At 35.9% G+C, this 25,193-nt stretch overlaps 1 protein-coding gene across 3 annotated transcripts in view; it reads right to left on the reverse strand.

The window, feature by feature from the left end:
• PIK3R4 (phosphoinositide-3-kinase regulatory subunit 4) overlaps positions 1 to 25,193 on the reverse strand; it is a 73,738-nt gene that overhangs the window by 31,093 nt on the left and 17,452 nt on the right. For 2 of the 3 annotated variants that reach the window (XM_077991440.1, XM_015132206.3), the window contains exons 5-10: positions 23,601 to 23,735; positions 21,756 to 21,977; positions 16,690 to 16,863; positions 12,051 to 12,196; positions 10,055 to 10,258; positions 502 to 703 (exon numbers count right to left, since the gene is read on the reverse strand). In XM_077991440.1, coding sequence (XP_077847566.1) covers positions 502 to 703; positions 10,055 to 10,258; positions 12,051 to 12,196; positions 16,690 to 16,863; positions 21,756 to 21,977; positions 23,601 to 23,735 — 1,083 coding nt within the window. The remainder of the gene's footprint in view (positions 1 to 501; positions 704 to 10,054; positions 10,259 to 12,050; positions 12,197 to 16,689; positions 16,864 to 21,755; positions 21,978 to 23,600; positions 23,736 to 25,193) is intronic. The other variant, XM_077991441.1, reaches the window with a different exon arrangement.

Here is a 25,193-nt window from a genome sequence, read left to right on the forward strand (position 1 = left end):
GTCACAAGAGCTCACAGTTCCAAATCTCAAGACTGCAAATGGTTAAGTCTTATCTGGTCTCTACTCTTGCATTTCATTGTTAATAGCAAGATCTTTCTTTTGAATTCATTGGGCATTACCTACTAATAACGAACTAGAAAACTTGATACCATTTTACATACACTATTTTTCTTGGGTTGCTGGTTAAAGGGTTAAAAAACAGAATTTCATCTTCAATCAAACCCTTCCATGGTGACAACGTGATTTTATTGTAAAAGAAGAGCTTTGGAATCAGACCTTGGTTTGTCACACACAGAGTTGTGATTCTGGCAAGTTACTTCCTTAACTGTTAGTATGCTTCCCTAATTTTCTTCCCCAAAATCTCCCTGCTAAGTAATGGAGTCACTGTATTTGAAAGTTATTTATCTGTGAAATGGGGATTTTTATTATTAATTAGCTAAAAACAGTCTTACAAAATAACTAACAACAACAAGCTACACACACACAAACAAGCATACTAACCCCGTTTGTCATCTGGTTCTTGTTTGGTTTTAACAAGATCAACTTGTCTCCCAGTTATGCCTAAAGCTGCCAAGTCAATTACACCTTTCTGACTACTATCATGAAGATGGCTCTGGTCCACTATATTGGCCTTTGCTTTATTAGATTTCATCATGAAGTCTTTCAGTGCCAGAAGTTTGTCTTCCTCTTCCTCTGTCATTCCCTAAAACCAAATAAAACCATATGTTCTAGTTTATTTTCACAAGTAATAAAAACAGACCTCAGAATGACTAACAACTGAAGGGACAAATCACCCAATTTAAAACTGAAAGAGTCAGAAGGGTGAAACAACCAAGTGCAAGTGAAAAATATAGTTAACAACACAGAATGACATGTCACTACTAAGATCTCCCAGAACATTCTATTAGGGCACTTTGTAATTTGTATCATGATTTATATCTTAACTTTCTTCCTAAAGGACAGTATTCAAACATAACTCATCTTTGGAATTTCCAAAGAACACAACGTGTGATATCTAGTAATATTTAAAATACAACTGTTGAATAAAGATTATCTGAACAAAAACTCTGAATGTATAATATTAAGCAAAAGAAAGTGTACCGACTTCAACTTTGCTCCTGGTTGTGTTGAGAAATGTATATTGAATAAGAATATAAAGGCATTCTATGATATACAAAATATACTGTGCAACTAAAGGATTGATTGGAATGCTGCCTGAACTGCAGATCTGAGCAACAAATCCAGTAGCAATCTAGGATAATGGCTGAAGTCAGACTGCCTAGGTTCAAATTCCAGCCCTAATTACTACTTACTATATGTGTCCACTTCTATTAATCTATAAAGATAATTACTAGCACCCATCTTATCAGATTATAGTGAAATTTACATGCTAATCCACCTAAAATACTTAGCGCACTTGAAACAGACAAATACTAAGTAATCAATCTAAATAATTAATTCATTGGCAACTTAAATATTCTGGAAAATGTAGCAGTTCTGCGTGTCTTTCTTTCCAACCATCCACAGAATCCTCTAGTACATTTTTATCAAGCAAAGGAATAAAAAAACATTCATTTAATAAAATGTCAGTTCTCCTGAGGCCTCAATCTAGAATCCCACTAGAGTTTACAGTCATATTCACAATTCTCAGCAGACTATGATAAAACCAACCCTAGGAGGGCACAAAGCCAAAAAACATGAAATAAAATTGCATTAAAGTACAATAATAATAGACATATTCTTGACTAAATCCCAGTGTTAACTTGCAACACTTGGTTTATTTTCATGTCTCCTCCTAAAATTCGCTTTAAATAGACAATAGCTACTTTATAGCTAAAGTAAGAGCTCGCTTTTTGTTAGTCTATGTTTTAGTCCACAAAAGGGAGGGCCACAGTAAGGGCTATAAATAGTAATGAAGTACTGATATATGCTACAACATAGGGGGACCTTAAAAACATTAAGATCAGTGAAAGAAGCCAGACACAGAAGGCCACATATTGCATGATTCCATTAATATGAAATGTCCAGATTAAGCAATCCATAGAGACAGAAAGTAGATTAGCGATTGCCAGGGGCTAAGGGAAAGAAAACGACTGCTAATGGATACAGGGTTTCTTTTCAGGGTGATGAAAATGTTCTGGAATTTAACAGTGGTGATGGTTGCACAACTTTGCGAATGTACTAAAAAGCAGTAAGCTGTACACTTCAAGAGTGAATTTTATGGTAGTGAATTGTATCTCAATAAAAAAAAAAAAATGGTAGCACTGTACCATGAAAAAACAAACAAATTGACAAGAACATTACAAGAAAGGAAAACTACAGGACAAGGTTGTTCATAAACTCAAATGAAAAAATATCCACTAAAGTAGGAGCAAACCAAATCCAGTGTACCTAAAAACATTTTATATATTTATATTTTATTTATTTTCTAAAACTACATTTATATACAGATACAATATGACAAAGCTGTGTTTATTTCAAATATCCAGGGAATAAAGTAAGTTTAAAATATGAAAAATCAACCAACATATTTCAACACATTAACAGAATAGAAAAACCATATAATAATCTCAACAGATAAAAGACATTTGATAAAATTTAGCATTCTTCCAATAATCATCTTAACAAGCCAGAAAGAGGATTTCCTTAATCTGTTCAAAAGATTGTACAAAAAACTGATAGCAAAAATCACACTGAATCGTACAATCTGAGTTTTCCCTCTTATATGCAAAACAAGGATGCCTGCTCACACCAAATCTCTTTAATACTATACTAAATATCCTAGTCATTTAAAAAAGGCAAGGAAAACGGCCGGGCGTGGTGGCTCAAGCCTGTAATCCCAGCACTTTGGGAGGCCGAGACGGGCGGATCACGAGGTCAGGAGATCGAGAGACCATCCCGGCTAACACGGTGAAACCCCATCTCTACTAAAAAAATACAAAAAAACTAGCCGGGCTAGGTGGCGGGCGCCTGTAGTCCCAGCTACTCGGGAGGCTGAGGCAGGAGAATGGCGTAAACCCGGGAGGCGGAGCTTGCAGTGAGCTGAGATCCGGCCACTGCACTCCAGCCTGGGTGACAGAGCAAGACTCCGTCTAAAAAAAAAAAAAAAAAAAAAAAAGGCAAGGAAAACAAAGATACTCAGATTGGAAAAACAATGAATAAAATAGTCACTGTTCATGCATGATACAATTGTGAATGTACAAGTTCAAAAGAAAATGTACAAGCAAATTATTATAATTAATAAGTTTTATGAGGTTGCTGGATAAAAGGAAATATAAAAATTTTTCCATATACCAGCTACAAACAAAATAATGTTTTAATTTGCCAATTGTAATAGCATTCAAAATAATCAAAAGTGACAAGCTGACTTCTACAGGTTCAATGCAATCTCAATCAATATATCAACAAATTTTTATTGTATAAAGTGACAAGCTGATGAAAAAAATCACATGGAAAATGTGTAAGAAAATGTTAAGAATCAAGGATAGCCAAGAAACTCTTGAAAAAGAAAAAAAAGAATGTTAAGAACCAAGGATAGCCAAGAAAATGCTGAAAAAGAAAGGGAAAAAAAAAAAAGCTGGGAGATGTTTTTTCCCACCAAAGATCAAGCCTAAGTTATGGTAACTAAGAAAGCGCAATATTAGTGTAAGTCCATAAACATGCCCACAGACTTCAGCTTCTGACCATGATGAAATCACAGGGACCAGACTAGTTTTACCCTTCCACTTTAAACAACTTCAAACCATACAAAACACACACACACACACACACACACACACAGACATACACATTTCAGGCATGGGAAAACAGGCAGACAGGGCTACAATGCCTAAAATATTTAAAACTGAGTCCTATGACTGTCCCAGCAATACTGTCTAGAGTTGCCAGGCTATGGCAGAAGGAACATAGAATAAAACAGAGCTGATTTCAAGGACACATCAGAGTTCAAGAAAGCTACAAAAGCTAACTCTGTGGGGCAGAGAAATGAAGAAGAGGGATCTGCATAGAATGAGAGCTTCAGAGGGCTACAGAAGGGTCTCCTGAAGTATTTGGCTGAATATTAAACTATGTATGCATAAGGAAACTACCTGAGGCCATAGAAAGAACAACACAAGGCTGGGAACAGTGAAAGACCTCTTACTATACACAAAGCATCATGTTCTGAAAAGTCCTTAGCAGTGGGACTAAACTGACCAACTAAGGGTTGGTCTGGACCTATCCTAAACCTATCTTAACAAAGCTTAAAAGCAAAGCTTAAAAGGATGAAACTGATTCCAAGTAACTGTGCAGCAGAACAAGTCCAACACTGCAAAGCAATTCAACACCCAACATAAAATTCACAATCGACAGAGAAAGAAACTGAATGGCTGGAGGGCAGGGATTAGATAAAAACTTAACATTGCATTACGTATCTTCTTATAGCTTTTGAATTTTAAAGCTGTATTTATACTAATCTGTCAAAAAGTACAAAAATAAAAATCATTAAAAATGGAACTCATTTTTTAAAGGAGTGAAATCATTTTGTATTATTTATTAGAACCTGATTAAATGGACACAAATAAAACAGGAAGCTCTTGTAGATGGATCTAACGAAAACAGTCCTTCCAAGAGTCGTCTCTTAATGTAAGTTCTACTGAAAATCTGGAGTACAGATTCCAACTCCCATATGGATAATGTTCCAAAAGTGTATGTTAAGTCTATTAGCTGGAACTACTAACATATTTTCCCATAGAAACAATGCTAGGCTTGTCTAGAAAGGCCTACTTTACCCATGATGTGTCTCAAGTACAGTCCCGTATAGAAGAGCACTGAAGAACTGTAAGCTAAAAAAAAATTATGTAGGAGTGTTCATATTGCCCGCTTGCAGAAACTAAAAATATGGCCCTTCGCTCTGTAGCCCTGATATTAGAAACAAGGACTCGCCGGGCGCGGGGGCTCACGCCTGTAATCCCAGCACTTTGGGAGGCCAAGGCAGGCAGATCACCTGAGGTTGGGAGTTCACGACCAGCCTGACCAACATGGAGAAACCCCATCTCTACTAAAAATACAAAAGTAGCCAGGCCTGGCGGCACATGCCTGTAATCCCAGCTACTCGGGAGGCTCAGATAGGAAAATCGCTTGAACCCGAGAGGTGGAGGTTGTGGTGAGCCGAGATCGTGTCATTGCACTCTAGCCTGGGCAACAACAAACTCCATCTCAATAAAAAAAAAGAAAGAAAGAAAGAAAGAAACAAGGACTCAATTCCTATCTCCAAAGCCTCCCCTGGATCTAAGTCTCTGCTAATAATCCTAAGAAACTCAGGTAGCACAGGGACCAAAAAGAAGTGAAGGTAGAGAAAAGGCTTGTAAGGGGCTGGAGGAGATAAACTGCACATGGGCTTCTTCCTAAGTCTGTATAAAACCCAAGCAAGCTTCTGAGTCTTAGTTCCATGTCCTCTATTTATTTTACTTTAGAGGCAACACAGCATAGTGTAGGAGTGTAGGCTTTGGAATCAGGTAGGTTTAGATTCAAATGCCAACTCTGAAACTTACTGCACTATCTGAACATAAGCAAGTTAACTACCTTCCTTGTGTCTCCATTCCCTTATCTATAAAACAGGAATAACATCTGTTGCTCAAATTTGTTTTAAGAATAGTCAAAAATATGGAAATCACAAACTACAGTGGTAAAGTCGTTGTTGGCTTTCAAAAAACCGGAAGCTGGTGTTGTTCTGCTGTTATTTCTGGTAAGAACTTCAGAGATTCTGGCCTGCTCTCCCTTCTACTAGCAGTGCTTATCTCTTGAACAGAGGATTGTCCCCTAACCTTTAGGACACTAAAGCCACTGGCACCAGAGATAACATAAAATGGGGGGTTGTTTGTTCCTCTTTTTCCACTCAGACAAATGAGGGGATCACTGACAGACCAATGAAGATACCATGCACTGACATTTCAGAGGAATATGGGTCAGTGAGCTTTAGTGATTTGTTATCATGGCACCCAGTAATGCGGGCTGGCATTGAGGGAGCAGCAGTGGTAGAAGCAGTTAGAAGAACCGTAGGAAGCAGGAAGTAGAACGGCTATGGAAACTGTTCCTTCCCACTCCCTCCTTTTACCAGTGTCAAAACCGACACCTTAGCAAGGTAAAAAGAAGAGATAAGGGGCTAGGGTGGCCCCATGAGGTAAACTAATGACTGATAAGGAAAAGAAAATGTCAGGATGAAGGTTTGTTTTGTTGTTTCTTGAGACGGAGTTTTGCTCTGTCACCCAGGCAGGAGTGCAATGGCACGATCTTGGCTCATTGCAACCTCTGCCTCCCAGGTTCAAGCAATTTCCCTGCCTCAGCCTCCCAAGTAGCTGGGGCCACAGGTGCACACCACCACACCCAGCCAATTTTGGGGATTTTTAGTAGAGACAGCATTTTACCATGTCAACCAGGCTGGTCTCAAACTCCCAACCTCGTGATCTGCCCCCACCTCAGCCTCCCAAAGTGCTGAGATTACAGGTGTGAGCCACCGCACCAGGCCCAGAATGAAGGTTTTTAAATTAATATATAGGATAGGTAGGGGAGAGAGAAATAGAGTCACAATGGCCAAGCCTGAAGAAACATTTAGATTGAGATGGTTTTTACTGCACATTGAAATCTCTTTGATAAGGATTACTTACTCAGGAGAAACATCAGAAAAATGTGATTCACATTAAAAAATCAGGAAACAACAGGTGCTGGAGAGGATGTGGAGAAATAGGAACACTTTTACACTGTTGGTGGGACTGTAAACTAGTTCAACCATTGTGGAAAACTGTGGCGATTCCTCAAGGATCTAGAACCAGAAATACCATTTGATCCAGCCATCCCATTACTGGGGAAATACCCAAAGGATTATAAGTCATGCTGCTATAAAGACACATGCACAAGTATGTTTATTGTGGCACTATTCACAACAGCAAAGACTTGGAATCAACCCAAATGTCCATCAGTGACAGGCTGGATTAAGAAAATGTGGCACATATACACCATGGAATACTATGCAGCCATAAAAAAGGATGAGTTCGTGTCCTTTGTAGGGACATGGATGCAGCTGGAAACCATCATTCTCAGCAAACTATCGCAAGAACAGAAAACCAAATACCACATGTTCTCACTCATAGGTGGGAACTGAACAATGAGATCACTTGGACACAGGAAGGGGAGCATCACACACTGGGTCCTATTGTGGGGAGGGGGTAGGGGGGAGGGATAGCATTAGGAGATATACCTAATGTAAATGACGAGTTAATGGGTGCAGTACACCAACATGGCACATGTATACATATGTAACAAACCTACATGTTGTGCACATGTACCCTAGAACTTAAAGTATAATAACAATAATTTAAAAATGAATAAAAGGAAAGTAAAAAGAAAGACTGGTATTCTTTCTTTCTTTATCTTTCATTCTTTTTTTTAAATTGTAGAACCAAAAAAAAAAAAGAAACATGTGATTCAGAATCCAATTTTCCACAAATTGCTTTCTAAAATACAAAACATATCTAATGTACAAGCCAAGGTTAAAAGAAAACCCAAAGAAAAAACTCTTCAGGAATTCAAGTCACATCAAACTAAGTCTTTAAAATTTGCATTAGGCTCATAGAGCATATATTCAGCAACTGTATTCTTTATTTTTAACCATTTTTATTCCTGTCTTGGCTTCCCTAAGTTCCACATATCCCTCATGAAACAAGATGTAAATTTAGATTTAATATTTCTTTTTTTCTTGGCTTCCCAAAGTGGTGGGATTACAGGCATGAGCCAACATGCCTGGCCTAGACTTCATATATTTATTTTTTGTTTTTTCTTTAAAAAGCAAAACGGGATACATGTACAGAACATGCAGGTTTGTTACATAGGTATACGTGTGCTATGGTGGTTTGCTTCACCTACTGACCCATCCTCTAAGTTCCCTCCCCTCACCCCCCACCCCTCAACAGGCCCTGGTTTGTGTTGTTTCCCTCTCTGTGTCCATGTGTTCTCATTGTTCAACTCCCACTTATGAGTGAGAACATGTAGTGTTTGGTTTTCGGTTTCTGTGTTTGCTGAGGGTAATGGCTTCCAGTTTAATCCATGTCCCTGCAAAGGACATGCTCTCATACCTTTTTATGGCTGTGTAGTGTTTCACGGTGTATATGTACCACATTTTCTTTATCCAGTCTATCATTGATGGGCATTTGGGTTGGTTCCATGTCTTTGCTATTGTAAATAGTGCTGCAATAAACATACACGTGCATGTGTCTTTATAGTAGAATGATTTACATTCCTTTGGGTATATGCCCAGTAACGGGATTGCTGGGTCAAATGGTATTTCTGGTTCTAGACCCTTGAGGAATCACCATACTGTCTTCCACAATGGTTGAACTAATTTATACTCCCACTGACAGTGTAAAAGTGTTCCTATTTCTCCACAGCCTCCCCAGGATCTATTTTTTCCTGACTTTTTTTTTTTTTTTTGGAGACAGAGTCTCACTCTGTCACCCGGCTGGAGTGCAGTGGCGCGATCTCTGCTTACTGCAACCTCCACTTCCCAGGTTCAAGTGATTCTCCTGCCTCAGCCTCCCGAGTAGCTGGGATTACAGGCACAGAACACTACGTATGGCTAATTTTTGTATTTTTAGTAGAGATGGGGTTTCACCATGTTGGCCAGTCTGGTCTGGAACTCCTGACCTCAGGTGATCCACCCACCTTGGCCTCCCAAAGTGCTGGGTTTATAGGCCTGAGTCACAGTGCCTGGCCCGCTTCCTGACTTTTTAGTAACTGCCATTCTGACCGACGTGACATGGTATCTCATTGTGGTTTTGATTTGCATTTCTCTGATCATCAATGTTGTTAAGCTATTTTTCATATGTTTGTTGGCTGTGGAAATGTCTTTTTCTGAGAAGTGTCTGTCCATATCCTTTGCCCACTTTTCAATGGGGTTATTTTTTTCTTGTAAATACACTGAAGTTCCTTGTAAATTCTGGATATTAGATCTTTGTCAGATGGGTAGATTTCAAAAATTTTCTCCCATTCTGTAGGCTGCCTGTTCACTCCGATGATGGTTTCTTTTGCTGTGCAGAATCTCTTTAGTTTAATTAGATCCCATTTGTCAATTCTGGCCTTTGTTGCAATTGCTTTTGGCCTTTTTGTCATGAATACAATTCATGTTTCTAAAGAGGCATTACCAATGCCAAGTGTAGTAAGATTACTTCCTAGTTCTAATAAGATTTTGTTAATTGATTCAAATTCATAGGCTTTTAAGATATACCAGTAAATGGCTGGTCTACTATACCTAAGATGCATTCTAAGTACAAGTTATTTCAGCTATTTACAAGTATTAATTACAAATTTGGATCAAAATGAACCAGGATTTTTCTATACTTCATCTGCGTTTTGCAATGTTTCTTCCAGTTAAATTTCATTATATTTTTGGTAAAACATAGAACTGAATCAAGAATACTAATTAAATCTAAGGTTATTTCTACTGCCTTTCCCTCATTTATTTAGCCAGTAATTATAAAAGAAACATAACAGGTCTCCCATGATTCCTTATTTAGCTTAACCTGATACTGTATCATCATCTTAGTATTATCTTTGTTTAGGATTCAAAGCAAATGCATAAGATGTTTAGGCCGGGCGCGGTGGCTCAAGCCTGTAATCCCAGCACTTTGGGAGGCCGAGGCGGGCGGATCACAAGGTCAGGAAATCGAGACCACAGTGAAACCCCGTCTCTACTAAAAATACAAAAAATTAGCCGGGCGCGGTGGCGGGCGCCTGTAGTCCCAGCTACTCAGGAGGCTGAGGCAGGAGAATGGCGGGAACCCGGGAGGCGGAGCTTGCAGTGAGCCGAGATCGCGCCACTGCACTCCAGCCTGGGCAACAGCGTGAGACTCCGTCTCAAAAAAAAAAAAAAAAAAAAAAAAAAAAAGATGTTTGCCAGATTTACTTACTCATTTTTTAGGATGTAATCTAATCAATCAAAAACATTTTTTAAAAGCTAAATGGACACTTCAATATTTTTATGAAATTCGCATTTAAATATAAGGCTTTGGAAGGGTGATACAACCTGTGAGAGCAGCTTCTTCAGAAGCTGAGCTATGGCAGGATCCTCTGGCGGAGGGCAGTCGGGAAGAGAACCATTTCGTTTCTTCTGACGCATGTGAAGATGTCTGAACAAGCTAGTAATATCTTTAGACCTCAAAGCATAATCAAATATAGAACGGCTTACTGGTTCCTTTAAAACACTGAGCAGAACAAGTTTCCTTTCAATCTATATTAGAAGAATAAAAAGGATCAGCTAAAATTATAACATGTACAGTTATTTTCAAATTCAATAAATACAACTTGCGAAAAGTTAACATATTTATTTTCTAAGAAAATAATAGATATCAACATCTTTAATTGTGTAGAAGAAAAAAGAATACTAGTAAACTTTAAAGAGCTAAGGTATCTCTTACTTTTCATTGTTAGCACTACACCACACATCTGTATCTATCATTGGAAGACTAATCATCCAATCCAGGAAATTCTAGAGAAAAAAAGAGCCTTTTCTAGATCCTAATATGTCAGACAACATCCTACATCCAAAACGTATGTACAGTTCACAGATCTGACAACCACTAGGTACTGATCCAGAAAAGATGCTCAATAACCATAGGTCTTCCTTCAGTCATCACATTTTCCTGGTAGATTCAACCACTTCTAAAAACCATTGCTATCTCCATAGTGTTTATAAAATCCTTCCTTTAATTATCCAAAAGGAATACATTCCTTGTCAATGCAAATATAATAAAATGGATGAACCTGCTGATAGTAACCAAGTTATCTTCTTATTTTTCTGTGACTCTAGCAGAAGCACCAAGAGGACTTCCTTTAGGTATATTTAACTCCTTGGTGAAGTCAGTCAGTGGAAAGCAGCATAAAAAGGTATCTTTTCTCTAATCCAAATTGTAGAAAAATAAGATTCATGAAGCAAATGAATAATTAGCCTCTCAACTTCTGATCCTGGCCTTTCAAAATACAAAACAGTGACAAAAGAAAAAGTTCAATGAGCAAACTTTTAAATAGAGTAACTACTCAAAAGGAGTAGATGATATCTCTAGGCCTAATTTTCAAGGAAGCATAAACTTTTCTAAAAGGGCATTTTTTCTGATAGCGTTATCCATCTTTCATGTATATGTAAGTTGCTCTTGGGGTAAAAATAAAAAAAAATCCTACAAACTCTATGAAATAAAGAATGATAACCTCTAGAAATGAATGAATCTATGAAGAAAAGAGGGTATAACCAAAACTTCCTAGTTTCCAGAGTTTATCCAAGGCCATTTTCTCCAAACAAAGAGAAGGCACATTGAAATACAAAAGTAGGAGAAAGCCAGACAGGTGTGTGAATTCCAAATGGGAAATGGAGTTCTGGTAAAAATAGGAACTTTCAGGATGTTTTAACAGCTAGAATCATCCTTCACCATTTCATTCCATTTAAATGCCTATCTTGATAGTTTGCTGTCTAGCAAGATGAAGGGTATAAACACTGAAGAGCTAGGTGAATAATATTTGCCCTGTACATACCAAAGACTCAAAGTTTATCACCAAGTACTGCTAGAGGTGGGGCAGAGGTTGTGGTGTTGTTAGAATAAAAAAGAAAAGACATCAAAACAACCAGTTAGTGGTGAAAAACTTAAATTTGAAAAAGACTTTTTCTAATTTATTATAACTGGATGCAATCAGTAATACTTTTTAAAATAAAAAGCAGAGGTCCATCAACATATATTTTTGCTAGACTATATTTCATTTTTAACAGATGCTTTATATTACACAAAAGAAAATATATGAACTACTGTACGCTACATTAGATACAACATGATGTAAAACATAATAATCTTTTGCACTTTTCTGACCTTCAGAGGTGCTTGGTTCATTAATATTAATTAGCTTGAAAGAATATAAAAATGCTATAGCCCAATTTAAATACTTAAAAATGTTAAGAAAAATAGGGCTCTCTGCACATTTTTTTTAAAGAGGCACAGTTTGGAGGAAAGACTGACTCCAACTTGGAACATGTATACCTGTATTATTGGTTGGGTAATATATGGGTCAAGATAAGGCATCAGTTTACAGTAGACATCAGCTGTACTTATTTGATGAGCTACCACTGTGATAAATCCCACGGCACCATAACGTATCCATAAATTGGGATGACACAGGAAGGGGGCTAAAGAGGAAAAGAAAAGGTAGGGATCAAATAAGTTATTTCAAACTATTGGGATAAACAAATTTTTACATTATAACATAACTGACAAAAATATTTTGCCACAATGTTACTATCAGGAGCCTTCACATACTCAATGACCCTGAGGCATAAACTCAATCAAGTGGACACACTGTTTATAATATTCTCTTATCATAAATATCACAGCAGTACCACAAAAGAATAGAAACAGTTACCTCATAGCTGAGGACTTAAAATTTATATTTTTTTAGTCAGAACTAAAATTGTGTGGGCACTACTCATTTATAACACTGGATTAAAAACTGTTACAAACATAACAAGTCCCAACAGCATATAGCTAACTATTATTCCCCAACTTGTACCCAAGGGGCAGAGAAATTGGGGAGAAGTTACTTCTCCAAGCTACAGCATAAAGATGAAAGGAACAATCTGGCCCATCTGATATTCTTTTAATGCAGTGGTTTGATCAAATCTAACACATAACTCACAGTTACTTTCACAAGCCATTAATGAATGGAAACAAAAAAGCTGAAAACATGATACCTATTCTTAAAAAGTTTAAAATATGACATTAAACCAAAGAATTAAATGTCTTTCCATACCTTTTATTTTAACGATTTTATGTTCTAAACATAAAATCAATGATTTCAACTAATTGACATTAGACTAACCTGATTTAGAATAAAATCCAAACTTTTAAAGGCAAGAAAAATTGTATTAGCTCTGAGGATGCAAACACATCAGCATTCAGAGGATATTTATTTATCCTCTGATATTTATTTAATGTATATAAGAAATACACATTAACAGAGAAACAGGAATACAATTATAGGCTAATAATACTTATATTAAAAGGGGAAGGAGAAAAGATGCATTCGAAACATCCCTCTCCCAAGGTCTCGCATTTCTAAATCTTCTAATTATAAATGAAGAAGATTTTGTCTATTTCATAAATACCCTGCAGCCTCTGATCCATCCAACAAGGGACAGTGAGTATTTTCCCTGTGATAAGAGGGAAAATGAGGATTGGAAAAACATTGGTAAACCTCCAGAAAGTAGCTAAACCCATAACGGTTTGACAGGAGTTGGGAACTGTATTATAATGTATTATTTATTCTTAACTTTCCTGTATTATACAACCACACTCATTCACTTTGTATACACCTGCAGTATACAAAGGATACTTCTCTGCCCCCTTGCTTTTGGTTTATATCACTTGCTTTAGCCAATGAATATTAGGACAAACAGGAATTTGAAATGTGCTACATAGCTGGGTTTGCCCTCTCGTGCTTCTGCCATCACCATGAGAACATTATGTGGGTAGCCACTGCCCCTACAATGAGGGCCCCAGAATGAGACAGATGAATCACAGTCATCACAGACAACCTGGAGATGCAGAACCTGAAGCAGGGCCACCTATACAACCCACGGGTGCATGATGAAAAATTTACTGAAGGATTTATTGAGATTCTGTGGTTGACTGTTCTACAGCATTATTATATCAGAAAGTAGGTGCCTGATACAAAGCACCTCAAATACTCAAAACAAGAAGCCTGAATCTAAAGAACTGCCTATGAAATAGCCTATTCAATCTTTTCTTCCTTTTCTTTTTTTTCTGAGACAGAGTTTCGCTCTTATTGCCCAGGTGGAGTGCAACGGCGCAATCTCAGCTCACCGCAACCTCCACCTCCTGGGTTCAAGCAACTCTCCCGCCCCAGCCTCCCGAGTAGCAAGGAATACAGACATGCACTGCCAAGCCTGGCTAATTTTGTATTTTTAGTAGAGACGGGGTTTCTCCATGTTGATCAGGCAGGTCTTGAACTCCCGACCTCAGGTCGGAGTTCGCCTGCCTCGGCCTCCCAATCAATCTTTTCTTTATCTAGCACATTCAACTTATCAGAAGAAAAGTGTGGGGGAAAATATTCACAATAGCTAAATGGGAAGAGTATAGTTTTTAAAAGGAGTACCAAAGAAATCACAATCACCATAAAAACCACCACCACTATTCTCTTTAAGAGTCACTAGGCAGTGAAAACAACATGGCTGAATAGGACATTTCAGTGTTCATCCTCTTGTAGAAAAAAATCTGTTTTAACAGCTATCAATGCATAAAAACACCATTACAAAGGAATCCAGGTGAGAGATTACAGCACCAGGGTATAGCACAAAAATGAGAAAAGCCCCAAAGAAGAGGGCAGGAAGGGTAGTTTCACATAACCCATGTCAACATTCCCCAAAGTCCAGGCAGCCAGCACAGAGCAACAAGAGCGAAACTCCGTCTCTAAATAAATAAATACTAGCCAGGCATGGTGGCACATGCTTGTGGTTCCAGCTACTTGAGGCTGAGGCCGGAAGAGAGCTTGAGCCAGGGAGATCAAAGCTGCAGTGAGCTGTGATCATACCACTGCACTCCAGCCTGGGTGACAGAGCAAAACCGTGTGTCTTTAAAAAAAAATTAAAAACGGAACTATCTATGATCTTACAATCCCACTTTTGGGTATATATCCAAAGGAAATGAAATTAGTATGTTGAAGGGATATCTGCACTCCCATGTTCACTGCGCATTATTCATAAGAGTCGAGATAGGAAATCAACTTAAGTGTCCATTGATGAATGAATAAAAAAAAAAAATGGTGTATATATACAACTAAAATACTACTCAGTCCTAAAAAATAAAAATATCCTGTTATTTGAAACAACACAGATGAAACTGGAGAACATTATGCTAAGTAGAATAAGCCAGAAACAGAAAGACAGATATTGTATGATCGAAGTAATAATACATATTATCTAAAAAAGCTGAACTCATAGAAGTAGAAAGTAGTATGGTGATTACCAGGGGCTGGGGTAGAAGGGAGGGTGGAATGGGCAGGTGTTAGTCAAAGGATACAAAAGTTCAGTTAGACAAGATGAATAAGTTCCTGTACAGTGTATGTGCAAGTACAGCATGGTGATCATAATTAATAAAAATGTATACTCGAAAATCACTGGGATATAACTCTTAGAAATGTTCTTACCACTAAAGAAAAAGAACTATGGATATGTCAATTAACTTGATTACCATAATTACTTCACAAAGTATACATATATCAAAATATCATGTTGAACATAATATACTATCTTTATTTGTTGATTATACATCAATAAAGCAGGGGAAAAAATCACTACAACAGAATACACATAGTTTAAAAACAGAATGAGAGAGATGCATATAGTCTATCATTTGTTTTAAATAAGTAGGTGTTTCTAAGTTACTAAAATTGTTTACTTTTAAAGTTTTAAATGCCAACAAATGATTGTTTACTTGATTTTTCTAAGAAAACTGTTTTTTCCCCCCATAGTTTTCATATCAAATTCAGTTGTAGTTCTAAGAGAGTTATCCATCGAAGAAGTAGTACCACACTGGGTTTATTCTGCACATAAACATAATTTATTTTGACACTAAAGATATATGAGCACTCCATGTATTCATCCTGGGATCAAAGACTAGAAATAACAAGGTCCAGAAAAATCTCCGCAAACTTTGTGTGCAGGGGTAAAAAACTATTTTCATGATAATTTTTGCTTTAAAATTGATGCGCATCTGTTTTGTAGATAAATAAAATGCTAATTATAAGCTATATTAAATTTCAAAAATAATGTCCAAAAGTTATTTGGAAATAACTAATTAGGCCACAGAAGCAATGTATTATGTGAAATCATAATAGAACAAATATATTATTCAAGTCTATGAATTCTTAACTGGTAATCAATGCAGTGACAGATCCTTCACATCCAATTTTCAACTTGACTGCTGGTTAAGTGCCCAAAAATAATTTTCATCTTCAGACCAGTCAAGGCTTGACCCATATCATGGTTTTTTTAAAAACAAAGTCTTGGCTAGGCACGGTGGCTCATGCCTGTAATCCCAGCACTTTGGTAGGCTGGGGCAGGCAGATCACAAGGTCAGGAGTTTGAAACCAGCCTGGCCAACATGGTGAAACTCCGTCTCTACTAAAAATACAAAAAAAATAAGCTGGGCATGGTGGCAGGCACCTGTAATCCCAGCTACTCAGGAGGCTGAGGCAGGAGAATGGCTTAAACCTGGGAGGTGGAGGTTGCAGTGAGCCAGGATCACACCACTGTACTCCAGCCTGGGCGACAGAGTGAGACTCTGTCGCAAAACAAACAAACAAAATAAAACACCAAAGTCTTGCTTTTTGACAAGGGTAACACAGACTTAACAACAGATGAAAACAAAGCAGTACTTCCCAACCAGCCTGGAGGGCCCAATGAGTCAGCTTGTCTGTCTGTCACATACACATAAGCATGCACATATACACATACATACATGCATGCACACCCACACAATCAACGGTAGGAACCCCACACAATCAATAGTAGGAACAATAAAGTTGCAATTCTTATTCTATATTACCTAGAAATTTTATAAAGTTTTTCCAATCTCGTTCTAATTTTGAGAAACAGAAACTTACCAATATCACTGGCGAATTCGTAAACATGGGGTTTTTGTAGCAGTCCTAACTGGCACATACAAGTAAGGGCATAAAGAGCTTTCACAATGACAAATTCCTCAGCATCACTAAGACCTTGTTGCAGCAGGGGCTTGAGAATTGAGGAGCTTTGCCAGCCAACATAGGCAGCAACACCTGGAAATGAAAAGTAATATTATGTGATTATTCAATACCTAAAAATACATATATCATTAAGTAAAGTAATAAAATTAAGCAAAAGTCAAACATACTGATCAATTACCTAGGAAAGAACATTGCACTTCCTACCCAGCATGATAAAGTTAAAAAGACCCACAGCAAAGCAAATCATCAGGAAATTCTCAGACACCATAGAAAAGCTAAGATCCTAAGAACTTATAGAAATGAAAATATAGGTCTCCTAAAAAGGAAGAATCAGAGTGGAATTATATAATCTTCAGCAACAATGGGGGTTAGAAGACAAGACATAGGCAAGCAAGGCATTAAAAGTTATGAAAAGAATTCTATTTTCAGTCAAACTATCAATTAAATAAAAAAGTCATTTCAAGACATATAAGGACTATTAAAGGTTTGCCCCCCATGCAACCCTTTCTAGGAAAGTTTCAACCTAAGAATTCAAGGGCAAAAAAAAGCTAGCAAAGACCTAGAAATTAGTCAGCCCTTATTAGAATTAACAGCTAATAAATTTCAAGAATGTCATCGAAAAGAAAATGGAATAGATTCTAAGTAACAAATAAAATTAATAAGAAAGAAACTAGCTATTACGGTTGTGGTGACAATATATTACTTTTCTTTCTAAAAAGAGAACAAAGAAATCTAAAATTCTGGAACAAACAAAAAATTGCTCAAGAAAATCACAGTCCAAATATGAAATTAAAATAGTGTATTTAGTACCTAGAAGAGGGAGCAAAGTAGAATCCACTGGCCTTGCTATAAACATACTCAAATGGTGAGGGGGCAGTCACTGAACTGGGATTATGATGGAGCAAATATAATTACAGTATACTACTTGGCTCCACAGTCAATAAAATTTACACATTCCTAATCATGTATTTTGTTTTGAAGCTTCATAATCAGTCTATATCAGACTTCATTGTGATTATAGAACAGAATGTATTATTAACTATGACAAAAAAATTGTTGAGAATTCTCAATTCTCAACTAACCAAACAATAAAAAGAGAGACAAAGGTAAAGAGAAAAAAAGGGGGGCACTAATCTTGTAGTGCAAATCAGAGGTGGAGCAATACAAAATAGATTTAATTACTTCAAGTTATTAAAACAACAAACTAAAAACTAAAGCACTGAAAACAGTAGTCAACATCTCAAAAACTCAGAAGAGAAGAAGGATCAAGGCATATGAGTGAATTAAATCTTCATCTGGCACAGAAAACAAAGAGATAAAATCCAAAGTTGGTTATTCTAAAAATAGTAATATAAAAATATTATTTAGAGATATGGTAATAATCACCTGAAAACACTAAAATAAAAGCACAAAGCTGAGTAGCTGCCTCTGGAAAATCAATTATTGTTTTTCACACATTATAAATTTTGATTAAATTTTAAATAATTTCTAAAAGCCTATTTCCTTTATGATTAAAAAATAATGTTATAATTGTTTTCTTTAATAAAAGGAAAAATACTATCTAAAATTCCAGTGGCTTAAATTTAGGAACTTTACATACTGAAATGTACAATGAGCTAAAATAGCTAAAAATATTTTGAAAATGAATAATGACATCTGAAACTTACCCTATCAGATAATACAGGTGATTAAAAATATATAATAATGTAAATTGAATATGGCTATGAGTACAAGAATAGAAAAATCAATGGAACAGACTAGATAGCCAGAAAACTGATCTTAACAGACAGAGGCATGCAACAGATGATAAAACAGTTTCACAAACCAGTACGAAAAAAACAAAAAAATGCTTAATAAACTATGCTGGGAAAATCAGTTACATATCTGAGAAGAAAAAGAAAATTTAGATTTCACCTCACATCCCAGACCAAAAATAAAGATCAATTAAACAGTTAAGTATAAAAAATAAAGCACGAAAAAGAAAAGACAAGCACACAACAGATTATTAATCTAATTCTGGAATGGGAAAAGACTTTACACACAAAAGTAAAAAAAAAAATCACAAAGCAAAAAGATCGAATAAACTGACTTCAGAAAAACTGTCTACAAAAAAGATTTAAAAATCAAGTTAAAGAACTAAGAAACGTGCACTTAATTTTAAAAATTAATGTTCTTAACATGTATGTAAAAGTTCAAAAAGAACAAGAAAAGCATAAATATCAGGAAAAAAAGCCAAAATAATGAATTTTAAAATTCATAGAATTAGAAATATGAATACATAATCAACATGAGGAAGTTTTTCAACTTGATAGTTAAGCTAAAATATATATATCAAAACAAGTTATTTTACCCTTCCAACAGGCAAGGACTAAGTAAAGCCTATTTCACACTGGATGGGTGTGCAGCACTTAATGGAGATGGGAATGCAAAATGATATAATCTTTTTGAATAGCTTATAAATGTGTCATGAGTTTTAAAAATAAATTCACATTCTTTAACAAAGTAATTAAAATTGTTCACTGCTATCCTAAGAAAATAATCAGAAACAACTACTTACATACATATGTTACATATTTACACCAAATATATAGATAATCTATATATGACAGAAAAAAATGAAAATAATTTAAATATCCAAAAGAAGGGTTAAATTTTTGCAAAACTATATAATGGAATAGTTTAGACCTATTAAATTATGGTTTCAAATAAATTTTTAATGATATGAAAAAATGCTTAAAGTATGTTATTAGAAAAAAGTATAAGAAATAATAAAATAAAATTTGGAAGTAATATAATATATACACAGCACTTATGCCAGGTACTGCTACATATATTAATTCAACTATCCCCTAACAACCAGTAAGACAGGCACTATTCTTATTTTCATTTTACAGATAGGTAAACTAAGCCACAAAAAAATTAAATGATTTTCCAAGAGCCACCACTAGTGACAAAACGAACACTTGAACCCAGAAGTCTAGCTCTAGAAGGCTCCAGAAGCCTTCTCTTAACCATCAGCATATGACAGAAAGGGATAAATGGGATGGAAAGAGAAAAGGAAGTGCTATGGGAAAAAAACATCAAAGCTTTAACAGAGATTGTGCATGGGTTGTAGGATTAACCATCATTTATTTTCTTCTTGGTTTCTATATTTTCCAAATTTTTCTAAGTTTTATTTCCAAAAGTAATATAAGCATGTATTACTTTCAACAATTAAAAAAATTTATTTTTAAATTAAAAAAGAGCTAATATATATTTCAAAGAACACATGAATTGACCAATAGATAGGGGAAGTTGTAAGAAACAACTTTTCCCGAGAAAGAAATAAAAATAGCATTATTTGGAAGAAGAAGAGAGCAAGGAAGTCAAAAAGATGTAAGAATCAAAGAATAATACTGTATTCAGAAACTGAGTTAGGGCCGGGCGCGGTGGCTCAAGCCTGTAATCCCAGCACTTTGGGAGGCCGAGGCGGGCGGATCACAAGGTCAGGAGATAGAGACCACAGTGAAACCCCGTCTCTACTAAAAATACAAAAAATTAGCCGGGCGCGGTGGCGGGCGCCTGTAGTCCCAGCTACTCAGGAGGCTGAGGCAGGAGAATGGCGGGAACCCGGGAGGCGGAGCTTGCAGTGAGCCGAGATCGCGCCACTGCACTCCAGCCTGGGCAACAGCGTGAGACTCCGTCTCAAAAAAAAAAAAAAAAAAAAAAAAGAAACTGAGTTAGATGAAGTCCTAGATGGAAGGCTGAGATGCATCTATAAATTAATCTAAAAATAAGAAACAAAAGATGTCTGAAAAGAAAAAAAACAGGTACAGTAATTTCCAAAAATAACAAAGCAAGAAAAACAGGGAATTTCAAACTTTTTCAAAGTAGAAAGTACCCTTTCCTCCAAAACATATGAGAGTATTTGTAGAAATATCAATCCTGTTGCCACATAGGTTTCTTGCATTTTATTTTTTTAGAAAACAAAAATCAAAACAGCGAACCTTTCCTAGACTGTTGGGAACCAAAACTTTAAGTCTTACAGCTTCCTGCTACCTCACAAGAAAGTTTGGATACCAGTCAAGCTTTCTATTGTGCAGAATAGTCTTTAAACTTTTTGGGTTAACAGATAAACTATTACAACCATGTGAGAAATGATATAATGGGGGTATTGGATAATCATAATAATATGAATTTAGCATATATTTCATAATTGGCCAAATCTTAAACTGAAAAGATCAGTACATTCAGGGAAAAGGGGATCTGTTATTATTTAAAAGAGAAAAATATTAAATCCTGTATCAAACATGACTTAACTCATGCAAAATACTGTCCACTTCATTTACTTCTAATTCTGAATCCAAATGTAATAGAAGCCATGCATATAAAACATAAGATGTCTGATTTTAGATATATCTAAAAATCAAGAATGGTAAAATGAAAGAACAGCAAAAAAAAAAAAAAATGCTGCTTAAATTTTCAAAAATTTTCAGTTACACAAAGCAAAGCCTTTAACTTAATTCTTTCCAACTACATTGATTTTCAACCACGATTATATTTTAACTGTTATTTTCTGATTCTAAAGGTGATGCGTGTTCACTTTTATTAACATGTTTATAAACATATATGATTCCTGTTATTGTTACCTTTACACAACAGCAACCATACTTTAAGAGGATTTACAACCTACTTATGTCACTTTAACATACCTCACGGTACTTTCCAGGTCATTATTCTGTCTAAATATAGTTTTTAATGACCACATGGTATTCCTTCATACGGATGTAACACAGGTTGATTTACCAACCCTTGATTTTACCAAGCTAAAATACTTACATCATCCAAAAGCTGCATGAAGACAGAAATACTAGGAATTCATTTGATTATTAATGAAATTTGGTAGTATCTATCCTTCAGATTGCATGGAAGTATTTGAGAGGATGATTAAAAATCTTAAATGAATTTAAAAGCAAAAAACATACCAACTATACTATCAAAAAATGCTCCACGTAGATGCCAATCATTCTTATCATTTAGGAAAGTAATCATGTGGGACAACAAAACATCATTGGCTTTCTGACGTCCAAAGAATACACACAGCCGTGTTATTCCATTTTCCATCAAGGTTTGTTTTACAATATTTTCAGGATCACTTAGCAAAGTAACAACTTTCTGCTGGACCATTTCATGTAAGGCTTGGAGCTCTAAAAAAAAAAAAAAAAAGAAAGAAAGAAAGAAATAGTTAAGAAAAGGCCAATTTTTCCCCATACAGATAGTCCCAGTCTTCTCTCTTACTCATCAGAGAGACTGATTACAGAAGCCACCGAAGTCTTTAATCGCCAATTTTTTCCATTATTCAAAGCTCTGAAGGATAGGAAACTGAAATATAAAGTGAAGAAGATCCTAACAAGCAGATGCCACAAGCATAGTTACTATCTCACTAATTAAATAGTTTCATTTATGAGCTCAAGGGGAAAATTATAGAGAAGCACCAGAAAGGAAATCACATGGCCCCAGTAAGATCCCAGTTAATCAAGGACTTGAAAATACTGGATAGGATCAGGATATAATATGACGGTACTGAGCAATCCTTTTAGAAAGTGTTTTTAAAGGTCAGTTTATTTTAGAAAGCCAGAAAACGCACTGCAAGTTCTGTCGAGGCTTTACTTCATCTGGCCACTGTCATCTTCTCTGGCCTTATCTCTTACTCACCCTCACTTTTTCTCACTTATTTATTTACTTAGTTGCCTGTCTTCTTTTTACTAAAATGTAAGCTCAAGAGCAAGGATCATTTCTATCTGATTCACCGCCATGCTCTAGTGCTTAGGGCAGGCTCCTGATTGCCTTATACAGAACTAATCTTTAACAATTATCTGAATAAACAGAAGACAGGGGCCACTCTTGGTCCAGCTACTCCTGTCAAGGAAAAAGTTAACTGGTCTGACATGCAAAACTATACGCTCACATTAAGAAAAACTTTAGATTCCCTCCCCCAAAATTTTAACATTTAACTTTATTATCGAAATAGGTCCAATTACATGGTTATAGGAAAATATTATTTTCCAAGTAATTCCACAAAAAAAGGCTAGGATTTCCTGACACATCCTCCTGAAACTTCAAAATTATTCCACTGTATTCAACTCTAGATAATACATGTTGTCTAAAAATGGTGCCATTCTAACAAGTAACAGCAATTGTAGCTGTTTGTAGCATAAAATTCTAAAAAACTAGATTTCTCTAATTTTTCAGAGCTAGAAGTATCTTGGAGAAAATTACACCTATTACTTTACTTCTAAATCTTTTACTCAACAAACATTAAGTAAAAATCTGTAGAGTTGTATAATGCAAAGAAACCTAAGACAAGGACTTTGACTTCAATAAGTTTACCATCATCACATCTGCTCCTTTACGGTTTTGAAATGTAAATCACAATCAGTATGAAATAAAAACAATTTATGATTGAGGATACTCAGAATATACTCACATAAGGGGAAAAGGTTTAGCTTCTTTAGCTATGAGGTTTCTAATTTTTTCTTCTTTTATGAGAATTACATAATTCAGCCGGCTTTACTGTTCACACAAATCAATTCTGGCTGACAAACAATTGAATTTAGCATTCATGGTGACAAGCTGATTGTTTTCGAGTAAGGTACCAGTATATGAGGATAGAGAGAATAATTAGACACCTGGGACTCTTCCTATTTAATATATATATATATATCTGGTATTCCTTCACCTTACATGAAAACTACAAATGATAGTTTTACAAGTTAGCATCAGCAATTCATTCTAAACAACAGGAAATCTGGAAGAGAAAATTATACAACCTGTGTCATAATTTCCATTTGGATGTGTAACTTCATCTATTTCTTCATTATTGGGGTCATTTTCCATATTAAGATTTTTTAACTGTACTAATTCCAGGAATCTCAAAGCTGTTTCTGCCAGCAGAGCTATGTTTTCTATAAAATAAAAAGGAAGAAATTTATAATTACAGTCTTAACTCTCTGTAAAGCTTGTAACTTTTCCTCCCTGTCTTTATACATAAATAATCATAAGCCTATGGGAAAAGCAGAACGTTTCAATTTAGCATTTAACCTAATCAGATTTTAGTAACCCAGTTCATAATCTATAACTATCTCCAAACTGCCAGTCTTATTAACGAAACACAGCTTTAAAAAATAATAATACAAAAACAATCTAATACCCCATTTACTGAGGACAAAAAAAAAGCCTAATTCTCTGCAGGGACTTACCCTTCAAACACTATCCTTGACAAGTGAGAGATATTTATTAGACTAACAAAGAAACATCCACATTAAAATAACAGATCAAGCTAAGCTTTGGAATCAGACAGACCTGGGTTCAAATCTCAACCTTGCCACTTACTAACTTGGCCATTTAAGCAATCTGAGGCTCCGTTTCTTCACACACAAATGAAGAGTCACAACTGCCTCAAAGAGAAACCATTGTTAGACTGCTTTACAAGTGATACTCAAGTTCTTAGTGAACCAAAGTGGCAGACTGTTTGCCACATTACTACAGCTGTCTATATCTTCTCCTTTCCCTTTCTGATGACCTACAAAGACTGATACTCCTCACTGCTGCAAAATAACTACTTCTAATTTCTGCTGTCACATTTACTATCAATTGTATCTGCTCTTCACTTATACTTTCTTCTCTTACCTTGCCTCCCACTTAACATATGTGTTTCTTAACATATGACCATAACCGGTCAAAGACTGTACTCTTTTCCTTCTTAGCAGTGAACAGCACTGAACATAGTTTAACTACCTTAAACTTAAAATAACCTTACTTTTTCCTTACTTTCCAACATCTCTGAAATCGAAATGTACCTTATGGCAGTTGAGATCTTTGAGTCAATCAAATACAATTATTCCCTTCATCCTGGGGTCCTACTCCCCACCCCTGCCAGGTTCAACAATGCTCTGAATAGAATAAAAATTTACCTCTAAGTAAGCAAGATGTTAATACCCTATAACGCCTGCTCACCCCAAAGATGGAAAAACTCTGGGCCATATCCTGATAATATGCCAAAAATTCTAGATGAGTATCCCCACTTTAATGAGCAAATTTTTATTAGGAAAAGTCTCTTACTTTCCTGGGTACCTCTAAAGTGTGAGTAGATCTATGCTTATTTCCCCATAAACCACAGCACACTTGGAAGTTCACTTTACACAAATCTGTACCAGCATCTATGATATTTAAAAAATACTGTAAAGAAATAAATGATTTTAAACTTTTATAATTACTGACACATATATTTTAATTATATTTAACCATACACATTCAAATACACTGGCTCTATTTTAAAAGACCACAAATTAGCCAGGCGTGGTGGCACATTCCTATAGTGTTTGGAGGGCTGTATTTGGAGGATGGCTTGAGCCTGGGAAGTC

Source organism: Macaca mulatta, chromosome 2, assembly GCF_049350105.2.
Source record: "Macaca mulatta isolate MMU2019108-1 chromosome 2, T2T-MMU8v2.0, whole genome shotgun sequence".
Classification (NCBI taxonomy): Eukaryota; Metazoa; Chordata; class Mammalia; order Primates; family Cercopithecidae; genus Macaca; species Macaca mulatta.